This window comes from Gadus macrocephalus, chromosome 20, assembly GCF_031168955.1.
Source record: "Gadus macrocephalus chromosome 20, ASM3116895v1".
NCBI classification, from domain to species: domain Eukaryota; kingdom Metazoa; phylum Chordata; class Actinopteri; order Gadiformes; family Gadidae; genus Gadus; species Gadus macrocephalus.
In genome coordinates this window covers 1,710,671-1,727,187 of record NC_082401.1, presented here as the reverse complement: position 1 = coordinate 1,727,187, position 16,517 = coordinate 1,710,671, and the positions used below count along the sequence as shown (strand labels likewise).

General features: G+C 44.4%; 1 protein-coding gene across 2 annotated transcripts in view; it reads right to left on the bottom strand.

Moving 5' to 3' along the window:
- Nucleotides 1-16,517, bottom strand: part of pfkla (phosphofructokinase, liver a) — a 36,246-nt gene that overhangs the window by 909 nt on the left and 18,820 nt on the right. For both annotated transcript variants that reach the window (XM_060040950.1, XM_060040951.1), the window contains 13 exons: nucleotides 9,030-9,122; nucleotides 4,975-5,100; nucleotides 4,703-4,767; nucleotides 4,363-4,426; nucleotides 3,238-3,384; nucleotides 2,769-2,839; nucleotides 2,575-2,662; nucleotides 1,765-1,917; nucleotides 1,199-1,363; nucleotides 934-995; nucleotides 568-679; nucleotides 261-360; nucleotides 66-171 (listed from right to left, as the gene is read on the bottom strand). In XM_060040950.1, the coding sequence (XP_059896933.1) occupies nucleotides 66-171; nucleotides 261-360; nucleotides 568-679; nucleotides 934-995; nucleotides 1,199-1,363; nucleotides 1,765-1,917; nucleotides 2,575-2,662; nucleotides 2,769-2,839; nucleotides 3,238-3,384; nucleotides 4,363-4,426; nucleotides 4,703-4,767; nucleotides 4,975-5,100; nucleotides 9,030-9,122 (1,352 nt within the window). The remainder of the gene's footprint in view (nucleotides 1-65; nucleotides 172-260; nucleotides 361-567; nucleotides 680-933; nucleotides 996-1,198; nucleotides 1,364-1,764; nucleotides 1,918-2,574; nucleotides 2,663-2,768; nucleotides 2,840-3,237; nucleotides 3,385-4,362; nucleotides 4,427-4,702; nucleotides 4,768-4,974; nucleotides 5,101-9,029; nucleotides 9,123-16,517) is intronic.

Genomic DNA, 16,517 nt, shown 5'->3' with positions numbered 1-16,517 from the left:
TATCACACTGACATGCGCTGTTGACGGACAGGTTATTAAATGGATGAGGTCTGTGCTGGGCTTACTTGAAGTCTGTCACTTCTTTCAGCTCTGTGACAGGGCTGAAGGATACCACCTTGCGGTTGAGTCCTAGCACACACGCCGTCTCTGGGGAGTTGGCAAACACGCGGCCTGTGGGGAGACGGAACAAACCGACTTACTGCCGGGAAGTCTCGGATAGGTTCATAAACAATAGTGCTTCTGCTCTCTGTTGTCCTCACCCTGTCGGTAGTTCTCATTCATTCTGTCCGAGAGCCATTGAACAGCCTTTACTCCCAGCTTCGTGGCGAAATTGCGGTCGAAAGGACTGGGTGCCCCTCCCTAGAGACAGAGGAACAGATAAAAGACTGATATAATAACAACCAATCTACATCCTGACCTATAAAAGGGCTGGGGGCCCCTCCGTAGGGACAGAGGAACAGATAACACAACCCATCTACATCCTGACCTATAGAGGAAATACTCAAATCAACATCCTAATACTCAAGGTTGGCTCCTCCACTGCAGAGACACAGTGGGTGAGATCACCTGCTGAAGATGTCCCAACACATTGATGCGGCTATCGAAGACGCCCTGGCCCTCCGCAGAGTACAGCTGATGGATGAACTCTGTGGTGTAGTGCTGGTTGGCCTTCTCATTCCTGTTGAGACAAAGGGTCTTAGTGGTAAACAACAGACAGAAGGCCACTGGGTTGGAATAAAGGACCCATCCAATCATCTGATCATATCTGATGTCATATATTAAGAGTTGATGCATCATCAACCTTTTTCATCACACTAAAACAACTAATCATACCAAATCATTAGAAGCCAAGAAAAAACAGGAAACAGATGACTGAGCGACATGGATTTGCTGCTGAGGAGCTCCGAGCCAGAAGGGGCAGAAGGTGTTTACCTCAGTATGAGACCTCTCTGAACATCCTTCTTCATCTTCTCTTTTAAATGCTCCACGTTGGTCTGTGAGGAGAGGGGGGAGAATCACTGCCTCAAGCTCTCCCTTTTAAAATCAACATCGAGAAATATGTCATCGATATTAAGGAGGGGGAGGAGAAGGAGGAGGAGGAGACAATGACAGACACCCACAAGGACCCCTTATTAAGCGATATCCCCGAGGCCATGGTGTGGCGCCTTCATAGAAAACACACACAGGTCCCCCTCACCTTCAGGTCCTTTATGGTGAAGGGGTCTTCAAAGATGTAGGCCGCGTCGGCGCCCACTGCGAACCCGGTGCAGGTTGCCAGGTAACCACAATACCCACCCATGGTTTCCACCACAAAGACACGCCTCTTGGTGCCGCTGGCAGACTGCTTGATGGTGTCACAGCCCTGAGGAGAAAACCATGGCAACAGGTCAAACATGCCCCCAATAACGATTCCGTCTGTACTGGGGAGGCGGCCAGTAGCCAGACCATTGGTGGATACTGTTGAAGAGATGGATCCATCTCATCTTTAGAAATCACAACATTCGCTAAGATTTGTGATTGGTTGCAGTCGCAGACCCCTCACAGAGCCGCCACTCTGGGCCGTGGATGCGTCCCTTTGAACACGCAACACATGTTTGGTTTCTCATGTCACTCTGTCTTCGTCTCTGCTTCAGAATGAGGTCAAACCAAGCCTGCCTGTTCAGAAAGCGTTGGAACAGGATCTACCATGACACTGTAACTGCAGACCTAAAGCAGCGCGGGGCTCTGTGGAGACCTCTCTACAGACATCACAGCGGACGGTACCTCCATGGCGGCGTTGACGGCGGTGTCCGCTCCCAGGCTGAAGTCGGTGCCGGGGACGTTGTTGCTGATGGTAGCAGGGATGACACACATGGGGATGCAGAGCTCGTCGAAGCGGCCCCGAGACTCAAACAGTTGCAGCACGCCCTCGTAGGCCTGGGGGTCAACAAGGTACAGCCTTTACTCCTCCTCCTCCTCCTCCTCCTCCTCCTCTACAGTACTCCTAAAAGTATTATCTGCCATCCCCTTTGTTAGAAGGTCATGCTAGGTAGAACCGATACCTTCAATAAATGTAATCGTTCTATCTAGCGCTACCTTTATTTAAACCTTTATCGAAAGTAATCATGAGGTACATTTGGTCAAAATGGTATCCGTCAATAATGAGCCGGTTGGGATTCTGCCTAGGTATCTAGATGACTAGGTAGACTATCTACTAGGTAGACTGAGACATTGTAGATCTTACCCCTCAAACCTGTGGCGGTTTAATAGTAATATCCATTAGACGATCCTACCCTGTATTCACTAGTGACCAGTAATAAAAAGGGAAACCACAATATGCTGTTCAATTAAAGGGAAACTGCCACACATGTCTAGTTTGTAATGCAAGAGATTGATCTTCATACACTTAGACATTAACGATCTGCAACATCATCCCTTATGTGCTGAAAGAAAGATTAGCGTTGTCCGAGATAAGCGTTGTCCGATTTGAAAAAATTTATTCGATGGTACAACCTTTTCGCAGAAATTGAGTTGACCTAGCGGGAACAGAGTTGCCCTCTTCGACAGTTCCCCTTCATAAACAACAACCTGTACCTCAAACCCGCCGATCACCAGCAGAGCGGAAATGCCAAACTTGCTGATGGTTTCCACAATCTTCTCCATGAAGGCACTGGGAAGTGTTCTGAAGGAGAGCCACAGAGACACCAGGACATCAACCCCCTATTGGCCCTGCTTTTTAGATCAGGTGAATTTAACATGATAACATTATAAGTCCTTGGGGGTCTCACCGTTTGGTCCCCAGCAGGGAGCCCCCTTGGCCAGTCCACCCAGCCACACTGTGCCAGGTCATCTCACTCACCTGCAGAGGTCGGGTACATCGGGGGTTAAACCTAAACCTTACCTAACCACTGTTTACAGTGTTTCCAGCCACCCTCTGCAGTAGAAAACAGGGGATTTAAATATATGATGAAGATTCATGCACTTTATATGTCTAATGGTAAATGAAGTGGAATGTAATATTTCATAACATGTTTTTTTTAAAGGAAAGACGGACCTAATCTAAATTTTTAATTTTTTTCTAGTATTATTAGCCAGCATTACATATTATTTGATAATATATTCTTTGTAAAAGAGTAAATTAACATTTCTATTGCAGGTAAACAGTTGACAACAACTGGCTCAACATAAAGTGATATGACCCGGCCTGCCAACACGCCTCATATAAAACCTGAGCCCACGATGGACCCCAGCGCTCACCGCTCCGGTGGCCAGCCCTTGGAAGCCGTCGCTGACGGCGTAAACCTTGTGCCCATGAGCAATGGCCACTCTGACGGCAGACCTGATGGCAGCGTTCATCCCTGCTGCAGGCGCCCCCACGTTCAGAATGGCCATGGTGTGGTTGCTCTGCACGGGGTGGAAGGGGGGTGGCGGGGGGTGAGCCGTAGCCAAGAAAGCACTTTAGGTAGTTTCTACAGACGGTTATCAGACCAGTCAGACAGAGCTGCTGAAGAGATGTTTCAAGGCTTGGGGTCAAGAGAGCACTAGAGGATAACACAGTCCTGACTATCTCACTTTATCTTCTCTACTACTGGGATACAGTTATTCACAAAAATTTAATTAAGGAGGGCCAATAAAAAAAATTGCCGATCAAACCGTGATGGACAAATGAGTGGAAGTCAAGAGACGAGTGGCTACTTCAACAGGTATGAAACATTGTCAGGTTTTTTTCTGCCACAAGACAAATGGAAGTGGACAGGGGTTCACGGAGGGGCTGCAGCAACTGTATCCCCCCAGGGACCAATCACAACCCGGGACATGACGAGCCAATGAGGATGGACCAATCACAACCAGGGACAGGAGGAACCAATGAGGATGGACCAACCACAATCAGGGACAGGAGGAGCCAATGAGGATGGAATAAAAGACCCAGAGAGCAGGTTTGCCCTGGTAGCAGTGCTGATAGGAAGTGAAATTATCTGTGCCTGAAATGATTAAATACATTCGAAGACACAATAGAGAATTGCCTTTCTTGACAATAAAAGGACAATATTATGCAACAATAAGTTTTTATTGCATAAAAGTGTAAAGTGCTACCCAAAGTGCATGCAAAACGTTTTCGGTCCCATTCAGACCATCCTCAGAGCAAACATACAAAGGTAAAAGATTTCCTTATATAGACTACACCTAGTTGGTGGAAGACATGTCAATCAAAAGGTCAGGTAGGTTGACGAGTTGACCACACATTTTAAAAAGGCTCACCTATTTTCACTTTTCTTGAAAACATACATGGCCGAGGCCAAGCCTGAATTCAGGCACCACACATGAACCCTATCAGGCCTGTGGTAGTAAAAATAAGGTGGGCGGGGAGGAGGAGGGCTTTACCTTGATCAGCGCCGGCTTTTGGAAGGCCAGTAGCTTGTAGACGTTCCAGTTGTTTTCAAAGCTCCTAGAATGAAGCAAACACAGCAAACACTATGTTTAGTTTGCTAGAGCTGATGCTTCTCTATATGCAAGGAAAAAGGTTAATCAGAAATGTGTTTGCATTCATCAATGCTGTATATTTGCATTTTAAACATACACGTTTATTCAGGAAGGAATCATCTTCCGTAAAACAACTATACCTAGTGTGCACTTTAGTTTAAATAGCTCCAAAGTATTTCCCTCATATTTTAAAAAGGTGCAGTGTGTTAGTGTACAGTAAAACATAGACTTAGCGTCTGACCCTCCTCGCAGCTTGATGGCTTCATCAAAGCGCTTCTCCTGCATGGCCGTCTGCACCAGCTTAGTCTGCACACACACAGGCGACAAACAATGGAAAAAAACACTGGTTTTACCCACTGTATCCAGATAGATGTCATTATGGATGGAGGCTCCTTACCACCTCCACCCAAACAGAGAGGCTCTTACCACCTCCACCCAAACAGAGAGGCTCTTACCTCCTCCACCCAAACAGAGAGGCTCTTACCACCTCCGCCCAAACAGAGAGGCTCTTACCATCTCCACACATTCCATCAGGGGTAGCCGGACGGCCTGGTTCCCCGAGAGGCCGATGACACACGCCGGGGTGTTGGGGGACGCCTCCATCAGCGCCACCACCGCCTCCACGCCCAACTTACTGCTCTGGAGACACACACACACACACACACACACACACACACACACACACACACACACACACACACACACACACACACACACACACACACACACACACACACACACACACACACACACACACACACAAACACACACTTAAGGGCTCCTCTCCCACTGTAAGGAAGACCTTAAGGGCTCCTCTCCCACTGTAGGGGAGACCTTAAGGGCTCCTCTCCCACTCTAGGGGAGACCTTAAGGGCTCCTCTCCCACTGTATGAAAGCGATATTTCACCGATACAGAACCAGCGTTCTATCATTATAAAATCGCTATTATAATATAGAAAAAATGTTTTTTCCTTCCCCCAGTCTAACACATTCTTCCCTTGGCCAAGCTGTCCTCCTTACATTTCTCCTGACCTGATGTCAAATGACGCGTTTGACGTCATGTCAGCAGAAATTTGCTTGCCTGCTAGAAGGGCCGAGGACTATAAACCACGGGTTTCGCAAATTTGTAAGCCCACCAATAAGGAATGAGGGGGCGGGAGCTTGCGTACAAGATGTAAACACAATGTCCGCCATGTTTATTCACCGCTTAGCTAGAGAACTAGAACGACTCAAACCTCCGACCATGTCAGAAGCAAATTTGCAATGGGAAACAGCCGAAGTGGAGACCCGTGTATTGATTCTCGGCCATGGTGGAGAAGGAATTGGGGGAAGAAACGTTGGCTTTGACTCTCTGAGGTCGGGATTGAACTGCAACTTCAGATTGATGTGGAAGGACCAGAGACGTCGGAGAACCCGACGCAGTCGTTGATTCATAATATCATCTCAAACGACTCCATCGGGTTCTCTGACGTCTCTGGTTCTTCCACTTCCACATCAATCTGAAGTATGGTGAACTGCGAAGGGAAATTAGACACATTAATTGTAAAGCCGGGGAATTACACTATCTGGTGTTTTCCGTGCTGCTTAAGATTGCTGTGCAAAAAAAGCACATCATCCACTGTGGACGGTTTTAGTTTACTCCTCTGCTCCTGAATAACATCTCCAGCATCGGAGAAGTCTCGCTCGCAATTGCAAAACCCGCGAACGACCCGCACTGTTCATGCGTCCGACCCGACCAGCACCCGTGTCCGACACAGTACCTACATTATTTTTCACCCCCGTTTCATCGAAATCGTGGGGTACACCCGTCGGGTACCCGAACCAGTGCAGGACTCAGGCGAGATAACCCCCACTACGAGTCTTTACTTGTTGTGGAAGTACCAGAGACGTCCGAGAACCCGACGCAGTCTTTAATTCATAATCATCCGGAGGCGCACACAGCTTTTGGCCGTGATATTATATATTGTATTTTATATTATATAGATACCTATATTATATAATATTATATTTAGATATAGAGCTCCGGGAGTCCGCAAACGGCAACAATCACTTCTCCTCCATGCTGCTGTTTACGCTGGACTGCAGGGAGTGAACGCTGATTGGCTGTTATGTTACGTCCCTCAGGGAGTGAACGCTGATTGGTATTGTGGATGTTGTCGTCTTCAATCCGCAAGCGCCAGAAAGTCAATGTCTGCCGTTTCTCGGACAAGGAGGCACAAAATTTGAGATTTATGTTACTATTCGACTAAATATATGACCCACTTTCAATACAGATTCATGCCTCCACCGGTGAATTATCCCTTTAATGCTCCTTTCCCACTGTATGGGAGACCTTAAACGGGAATTATGCTTTTTCGACTATAATGACCTATAAACGTTGTTATTAGGGCTGTAACGATACGCGTATCAAACCGAAAATCGCGATACTCAAAGCCACGAACCTGTCTCGCGGTGTGAGAAGGCAGAAGCGCGATATGCCCTTTCTAACTCTTCGGTCAAATTGTCCGATTGAAATTTGCTAATAATTTGTCTAAATAATAGTCTGCTGTCAGCGCCCCCTCCTATCGATGCCGTAAATATGTGACGAGATGCCCTCTCTGTGATCACAGCTCTCCGTGGCTACGGAGGATTGCATTTCTCCACAGCCGTCGAAGTCCTCATATGCGATATGAACGACATTTATCCAGAGTGGGCCAAGCGCGAAAAAAATTGCCTGTGTGATCCTGTCTCTATTGTTTTGTGTGATTTGACTGGCAGTTTGTCTGCTTATAAGTCGGAATGAAGCGGCCACCGATTATTGACAGGATGGGTACTTTATTCTACCGGACTCGTTCGCTTCTTCACTAGACACACGCGCTACCGCTCGCTCTCCTCGCTCGTCCACTCACTCGCTGACGTCACTCACACACGCATACGCACACTGCCATTCTCCCGCATACACATATGCTACTCGTAACACTATGCCTCGTTATTGCGACGTTCATGTTTTTCCTCATCTATTGAAAGTTAGGCTATTAAACATGTTGCATTCTATAGGGCCTGATTATGTCATTATTTAAGCTACATAGCCTAATAAGAAGCGCTAATAAGGATATTTGAATAAACCAACCAAACAGTTAAAGGGGCCCTATTATGCCTACCAGCAAAAAGCATCCTCCAACTGCAATCTTTGGTTATTTCTTTATTAATTTAGCTATACTTTATTAGTATTCTTTCGGTTCAAATCTGTTCAGTGTTCCAAATTATTTGTTATCAAATGTTACATTAAGATAATTGGTATTTAAGTGTTGTTTAAATAAAATGCTTTTTAAATTTAAAAGAATCGTGGGATGTATCGAACCGTGGGTCAAAAATCGTGATACAAACCGAATCGTGAATTTGTGTATCGTTACAGCCCTAGTTGTTGTAATAATTGGTAGTCATGTTTAACCATACTAAAGTGTCAAATAATGACGTACATGCATTTCGACGTATTCCCTGCTGACAGTCTGGGGTGGCTGTGCAGAGCTCTAAACACTCGGGACAACGTTTGCGATTCACTTGTTCACGTTTCCGGGTAATCATCTACGTAGAGGCACTCCTGCCGCGCCCCCATATGCCTGGTGAAATCTGCCCGCGCGTGCGCTTCAAGGAAGGTAACCAATCACAACGGCGTTGGGTTGGCAGGAGGGGGGTGAGGGGGCGGAGAAGGACGAAACCGAGCGTTGACAGAGAATGCTGAAAGCGCCGAGATGAGAGGAAGAGTTTCCCGAAAATCTACATCGTTTTTTGTGTATGGTTAAACATGACTATCAATCATTATAACAACGTTTATAGGTCATAAAAGTCGAAAAGCATAATAGGTCCCCTTTAAGGGCTCCTCTCCCACGGTAACGGAGACGTTAATGGCGCATTTCCACCGATGGGTACGGGTCGGTTCGGTGTGCAAAGGTGCGGTCCGGTTCACGTTTCCACCGTCAAAAGTGGGCAGGGTCCGGACCAAGCCTTGATGAGCCGTACTCATCTCGCAGTAGATGAGTCGCATTTCCTCCGTTGGGGTACTGAGACGTCCGAAAGGGTTCCAATAAGTTTGAGTTACACATGCCGTCCGTTGATTGGTCAACAGAATCGTCACTCCCGGGCAACAAACAAACACAGTAACCGCAAGGTATTTCTGGAAAAACGGCGAAAGCTTTGTTGATTTAAGAAAATGTCGCACAAGTTTGACGTCCTTCTTTGATGTCCTACATTTTTGCTCTTTGTTTATGGTGTCGCGTTCTTCTTTTTCCTTGGATTTATTAGCAGGCTGAACTGTGTCGGGCTGCTATGAGGTCACGATGCTTACGTAGGTGCCATCGCCATCCGGCTTAAACCCCGCCCTACCATAAGGGTACTGTCGGCGGTGGAAACGCGAGCCGTAACTGAGCTGGGCCAAACCGCACATTCACTACTGGGCCAAGGCGGGCTGGGCCGAAGAGGAGAAGTGGAAATGCCCCATTAGGACTCCTCTCCCACTGTAAGGGAGAACTTAAGGGGTCCTCTCCAACTGTGAGGGAGACGTTAAAGGTAAGGGAGTATTGTGAACTCACCAGAATCCGGTCAAAAGCGGAGGGGATCCCTCCTCTCTGGACGTGTCCCAGGACAGTCACCCGGGTGTCATAGCCCAGCCTATCCACCACCAGCTGCACACACACACACACACACACACACACACACACACACACACACACACACACACACACACACACACACACACACACACACACACACACACACACACACACACACACACACACACACACACACACACGTTGTTTTCTTACAGTGAACAGTACACAGGAGACACAGACTACACTTTAACAACATTTATAACAGCTCTTTATAATGTCATGAAAACCTTTTACCAACAGCCAAATCAAAATGCTAAACTTAATCTCAAAATGTGTACAGGTGATAACAGGATTTTCATTCCAAACAGACGCGATCAAGTCACACGCTCCAGCTTGGGCTAGAGCGGATCACAGTTTAACAATTTCGGACGTTGCAGAGCCTAAACAATGTCCATATTTAACCTAAAAACACAATGCTAAGCGTAACAATTACGGAATTTCTTGTTTCACTGGCTCTAAAATGATTAGTCGATTGGAAATAGGATTATTATATATCTGGGGAACCCGGTTTATATGGCATATGCAAGAGCCTAGGTGTTTCTTACATATCCATTGTACTTAGGGTGGAAGCTAAATGCTAACCGAAATGATCTTTTCACGTCATGCTATCCACACAAACGATCTGTCATATGAAAGAGACTCCAAGGAGTCCAACGGTACAAGCCTTATCATTTTGTGAGCTTATCTTGATTAACTATATGTGAATGAACAACGTCAATAAGACTTTTTCTGGTTACTACAGGTGATGACACACACACACTTGATTCATCTATTTCAAACTATCAGCTTTAACAGCTCAGCTATTCTATATTTTATCTTGAATGTATTCAAACTTTTTATGTTTCCAACCATCTAACGTTTTTTTTTAAACTATGTGCATGTTTACATTCTTTACTCCATTTAGACTTTTTGAACTCTGTTCAAATATTTTCACTTGATTTAACGGGGACATATTATAAAAACAACATTTCCCTGGGATTTGTTTGGTGTTGCATGGGTCTCTGGTGCTCCCACACGCATACAAAATTTGAAAAAAGTCTGTACATGATTTTTTGAGTGAGATATGCATTTCCGAAAGTACCCCGCCTACAGTTACCAAACGACCGAGTCAGTTTCGATAAAAAACTGGTTTTGCTAACTTTTTGCCCCCCCCTGTCAACAATTGCTTCTCCCCCCGTCAACAATTGTTCTCCCCCTCGGTCAACAACTGGTCTTCCACCCCGCTCAACAATTCTGTGCAGGGGGCTGGTAGGGGGAATTCGAGGGGGCCCATCAGTACCTCTTGTATACAGGGCCGGGAATTTGGTGCTACGGCCCTTGGTGCAAACACTAGGTGCGTTTCCATCCCCCTGATTTTATGCGAACATTGAAGTATCGAATCAGTAAACAGTGATGGAAACACCAAAATTCGCATAGAAATCCTCTAATTCGCAAAAAGGTTTATCCGCTCGCTTGAGGTGGTTTTTGAGAAATGCGAAAGAGAGTAAATTCGCAAAATGGGAGATGGAAACACACTTTTCGAAACAGCTGTGACGTAGCGAACTTTGAACACACAGGACTGACAGTCTTTCCGATTTCCACATAACGACCGGCCATAGCAACCCTCCTGACATCAACGTGTAACGTCATCACCCTATTCCGCTCCAACCACTTGATGGAAACGCACCTAATTCGAATTACTTTTTTGCGAACTTTCTAAAGATTCGCATCACCTTTTAGACGGAAACGCACCTACTGACACACGGCTTTCAACCACTTCCGCCAACTTTTAATGCGTAGACAAAATATCACCGCGCACTTTATGGGGTGATCACCGGACGCAGCTCCACACACACACACACACACACACACACACACACACACACACACACACACACACACACACACACACACACACACACACACACACACACACACACACACACACACACACACACACACACACACACACACACACAGAGCACCGTGCGACCAATTCCGCCGCTAATAACCACTGGTGGCGCGGACTCTGGAGAGTCAAGGTCGACACTCGCCTCTGATAGATTGAAGTCTTTGGAGACTTACGCTTCACAGGCACACACACTCTCACACAAACAGACGGACAGGCAGGCAGACACACACACCACACACATACACTCCATCGCTCTCAACGCCAATCAGTGATCCGGTAAAAAAATAAAAAAATAGTAACACACACTGACTTTGATGAGTAACTCTAATCTGATTACTGGTTTAGAAATAGTAACTCGTTAGATTACTTGTTACTGAAAAAAATGGTCCGAGGCCACTAAGTAACGCGTTACTGGCATCACTGTCAGGCGGTGACCTCCGGGAGCTGAACTGCCGCCGAAGCTTTCTGGCTGCTCCAGCGGGTGTACTCTGGGAGCTGACTGCCGCTGTCACGTTAAAATTGTACCGGGGGCTAAAATTTTACCGGCCTACGTCATCCATAGTAATCCATTCCAAACCTGCCTGGCAACAGACGATCGATCGCGTCGAATGACGTGGAAAGGTTCTTGAATATTCGCGAACTCGTTCATTGAGCGCGACAAGACAGATAACACTTATTTTACAAATTACATTTATTAGCGTTCCTAACTTTATATTTGTATTGTATTGCATTGTATTTATCTATTTCACGACACAGTAATAGCTAAATGTTATGGGGATAACGTGAATAATAATAATAAAAAACATTTACCAGTTAGTAAATGCCTGCTCACCTAACTACCCATCTATTATCTATCTATCTATCTATTACCTATACGTAATCTGTTCTAGAGCCCGACCGATATATCGGCAGGCCGATATTATCGGCCGATATTATCGGCCGATATTAGGCATTTTTCAAACTATTCGGTATCGGCATTATAATGGCCGATAAATGAATATAAAAAAAAGAAAAAAAAGTTTGTCCACCAGAGGGCGCTCTAACGCCCCAAACCCGCTGATTCAGGCAGAGTGAATGACGGAGATCGACGGAGATCATCGGTGTTCATAGCTGTGTTCGAAATCATTCCCTATCACGGATATAGTGCACTATATAGGGGGCTCGCCATTTTGCAATGGTGTTCGAATTCTCAGTGGTTAATTTCATGCACTAAAATTTGAGTGTACATACGATGTTCCCTACTTGTTACTCCGTATACCACAATGCAATGCGGTAGTCTTCTTCCGGAGGAGAAGAAGAAGCTGAATAACCGCAAAAACTGATACATTTAATGATGGAGTCTCCGGCTTTCGTTTAGAGATGTCAACAATTTAATTGGGAGTTAACATAGAAAATGTAATATTCAAAATTAATAAAAAAAACTTGATGAAGGAAATGTTGCATTCAACATCAATACAAGCTCCAGCTTTCCTCGGGATTGTCCGGTTTGTTTACATGATGTGGGAGCATCTGTCTGCGTCACACAAATACCCGGCGCATTTACTGACGCAAATGACGCTTAGAAATGTTCAGCGTAGTGTCCGAATTCTCGTTTGTTCGTTCCCTATATAGTGCACTATATCATAAACACTATATAGGGAATAGTGAGGGAGTGAATAGGGAATGATTTCCAACACAGCTCATGTGTGCAAGTGTGTTCATGGTAAGTTGGCAACTGTCACAAGACATACATTGCTTGAATAACAATTAAAAGAACATCCCCATCAATTCTCTAAAGTCGATAAGCATGACTTAATTCATGACTACCATGTCCAGTTTTGCTGTTGTTACGTGTTAGTCGAGAGTGAAAAGGATTTAAAGGATAACTACAAATAACCAATGTTAGGGAAATCTGTTTGTTTTGTTGCGCGTTTCTGGATTTTTTTTTTTTATATATATCGGCCGATATATCGGCATATCGGATTTTTTAATCACAAAATATTCGTATCGGTATCGGCCTTAAAAATCATATATCGGTCGGGCTCTATTCTCTAAATTAAATTAAGGAAATTCAATTAACACAAGCTATCTAGACTATGATACACATTAAACACTCAGTTTACTAGCAAAATTCGATTAAACAATTAAATGCAATACAAATATAAAGTAAAAACAAGTGTTATCTAGCGATCCGTTATCTGTATTATATTATTTCGTCTTCGGCAACATGAGCGCGATTGAAACCTGCCTGGCAACGGACAACCCCTTACGTAATCTGTTGTCCGTTGCCTGGCAACGGAAAACTGATTACGTACCCGGTAAAATTTTCGCCCCCGGTACAATTTTAACGTGACACCGCCAAAGCTGGCAGGTCCAGCGAGGGGGAGCTCGGCGGCAGTCCGGCAGCTCCGGCGCGGCGAGCTTGGCGGCAGTATGGCAGCTCAGCTCCCGGAGTGCAATCCCTTTCTTTCTCCATGTCGCATTTCATGGACTTCAGAGAGTCAAGGCCGAAGTTCCTTTCCCACAATTCTTCTCAACCATGGCTGAGATATCCCCCACTACGAGTCTTTACTTGTCGTGGAAGTACCAGAGACGTCAGATGCAGTCTATGATTAGGTGAGTGCTGCATGCACCGCTCAACTATTGTTCTTAAGTTTTATTCTTTCTTTCCTTCCTCTATATTATTTTCTACAAACTTAAGGACCTATCTCCTTCCTCAAATTTTCACCTAAAGACTCCATTCAAGTTTTAAAATGCTTCAAATTAGCTTGGAATCATGCGCTTTTTTTCAAATCTTTTTTTTAACATGGGAGTCAATGGGAGTCATGGGAGGACAGCGGAGCCGTCCACCCATTGACTTCAACAGTAAGACTTCAACAGTTTAAGACATAACTAAATAATTTTTCAACCGTTAACCTTCGATCAAACCATTTGACAAATCTAGATGCTTATATCTTCAATAATATCTAAACGGAATTTCGATATCATTTCAACTTTCTTCAGAATCAGTTTTTGTTTAATAACGGCTTCGTTTTCAGCTGTTTTCATTGAAGACGTCTGCCCATTCTGACAATCCTACTTCTAAAGACATCGTAACTCAATCATTTTTCAACCATTTACCTTCGATCAGTGTTAATTTCGTTACCGAAAAATATGACAAAAAATTTTCATCAACAACCTTTTTTCCATGACTAAGACGGGACGTTGACGAGCTAAAAATAGATCTTTGATAATAAAAACTATGACGAAATGTACGTTTTGTTTTCGTTGACGAGACGAGACAGGACTAAAATGTTAGTGGTGTGCTATTTGGATATTCAAAATGCACGATATTTTCCAATCATTACCCTTCCGTAAGGTTCTTAATGCACCTGTTCACTCCAGTAAATAGGACGGACCTTAGCTACGACTTGGCAACGGGAGGTATAGTCCACTCAGCTATGAGCTAACGTTATGCACATATTTTTTATTTATTTATTGTACATATTTATAATTCGAAATTCGTCCCAGCCTTAATACCACAGATATTCTAGGGTCTATAGCATATAATCCCGGTGTCTGATTACAGTTTAATAAATTTTTCACAATTTACCAGTTCTCGTTTTGTAGAGAATCACACGCTTTTCGTTTCAATGGGAATCGTCTATACTTTCCACATAAGGTGTACTTTGAAATTCGTCCCAGCCTAAATTCGTCCCAGTTGATTGCATTTTTCACAATTTACCAGCTATCGTTTTGAAGGCTGAAGAGACAAGAGTACTAAAGTGTGCCGTCACGTTTCGATAGCAACCGATATTCGGTTCTACACAAACCAAATTAACAAGGGGAAATCCTATGCCACATGAACCTTTTATAGAACAGGAACGACTTTTTTGCGAATTGATTTGCGAGTTTGCTTTAGAAATGATGCAAGTAATATTGCGAATAGATTGTCTTCATATTCAAAAAAACTAAACTAAACTAACGTTTATGAACGCCTCGACATGTTTCGATTGGTAGTGATTTTCACCTCTTGAAATTCATTTATTTTAATTTTGAAAGAAACAACACATGGAAGCAATGGAGAACACCATGTCTCGTTCGGTTGTTTAGAACTGAAAATTTGGTTGCCAGGACAACGTGACGTTTTCACTTTACTACTCTATTTGATGGGAACAACTTAGCAGGTGTCCATATATATGGGGTGGGTTAGCCTAATTTAACTAGTTTAAAAAGAGAAAACATTTTGACTAAAAGTAATGACTAAAAGTTGACTAAAATGTAAGGACTTTTCGTTGACTAAAACTAAACTAAAACTACAAAGGAAAACAATGACTAAAATGTGACTAAATCGAATAAGCATTTTCGTCTAAAGACTAAGACTAAATCTAAAATAGCTGGCAAAATTAACACTGCCTTCGATCAAACCATTTAACAAATCTACACACTTGTATCTTCAATAATATCCAAATGAATTTCGATATCATTTAAACTTTATTCAGAACCAGTTTTAGTTTCATACCGGCTTCGAATTCAGTTGGTCTCATTGATCTACGTTGACGCTGGAGCGTGTGGACGTTCAGCAGTGTTGCCAGATTTGGCGGTTTTCCCCGCTCTATTGGGCTACTTTTAATCACGCACCGGTTCGCTATTCTCTTAAACACACACACACACACACACACACACACACACACACACACACACACACACACACACACACACACACACACACACACACACACACACACACACACACACACACACACACACACACTTGACCTTTCAGATTCTTCAGTTCAATTCATTTTACATTTCTGTATTTTTAGCAATGCTTTGCGCTTTTCCTTCAGCTGTCACTTTATTTGTTGCCAATCATTTACATTTTCTTAAATGGTGTGCATGTTAACATTGTTTACTCCATTTAGACTTTTTAATTTTTGTTCAAATCCCTCAACTTGATTTAAGCCATTTAAACGTTTCTTTATGTGGCCTTATTAAAAAATATTTTCAACCTCACTTTATACTACAGCACTCACCGCATTTTCTGCAGGAAATGCATTTTCTAGTTCATAATATCATCCGAGGCGCACATAGCTTTTGGCCGTGATATAATATTATCTAAATACTAGTGCTGTCAAGCGACAAAAAATATTTAATTGCATTAATGTCATAGTTAACTCGCGATTAATCACACATTTTTTTCTATTCTAAATATCTCTTGATTTCGTGCTGCTAGCCTTTTAGTGAGATCAGAGTGTTGAGAAGGACAATAATAAAATATATTTGGTAAGATGGATCTAAGAAGAGAAACGCACGCACGCACGCACGCACGCACGCACGCACGCACGCACGCACGCACGCACGCACGCACGCACGCACGCACGCACGCACGCACGCACGCACGCACGCACGCACGCACGCACGCACGCACGCACGCACGCACGCACGCACGCACGCACGCACGCACGCACGCACGCACGCACGCACGCACGCACGCACGCACGCACGCACGCACGCACGCACGCACGCACGCACGCACGCACGCACGCACGCACGCA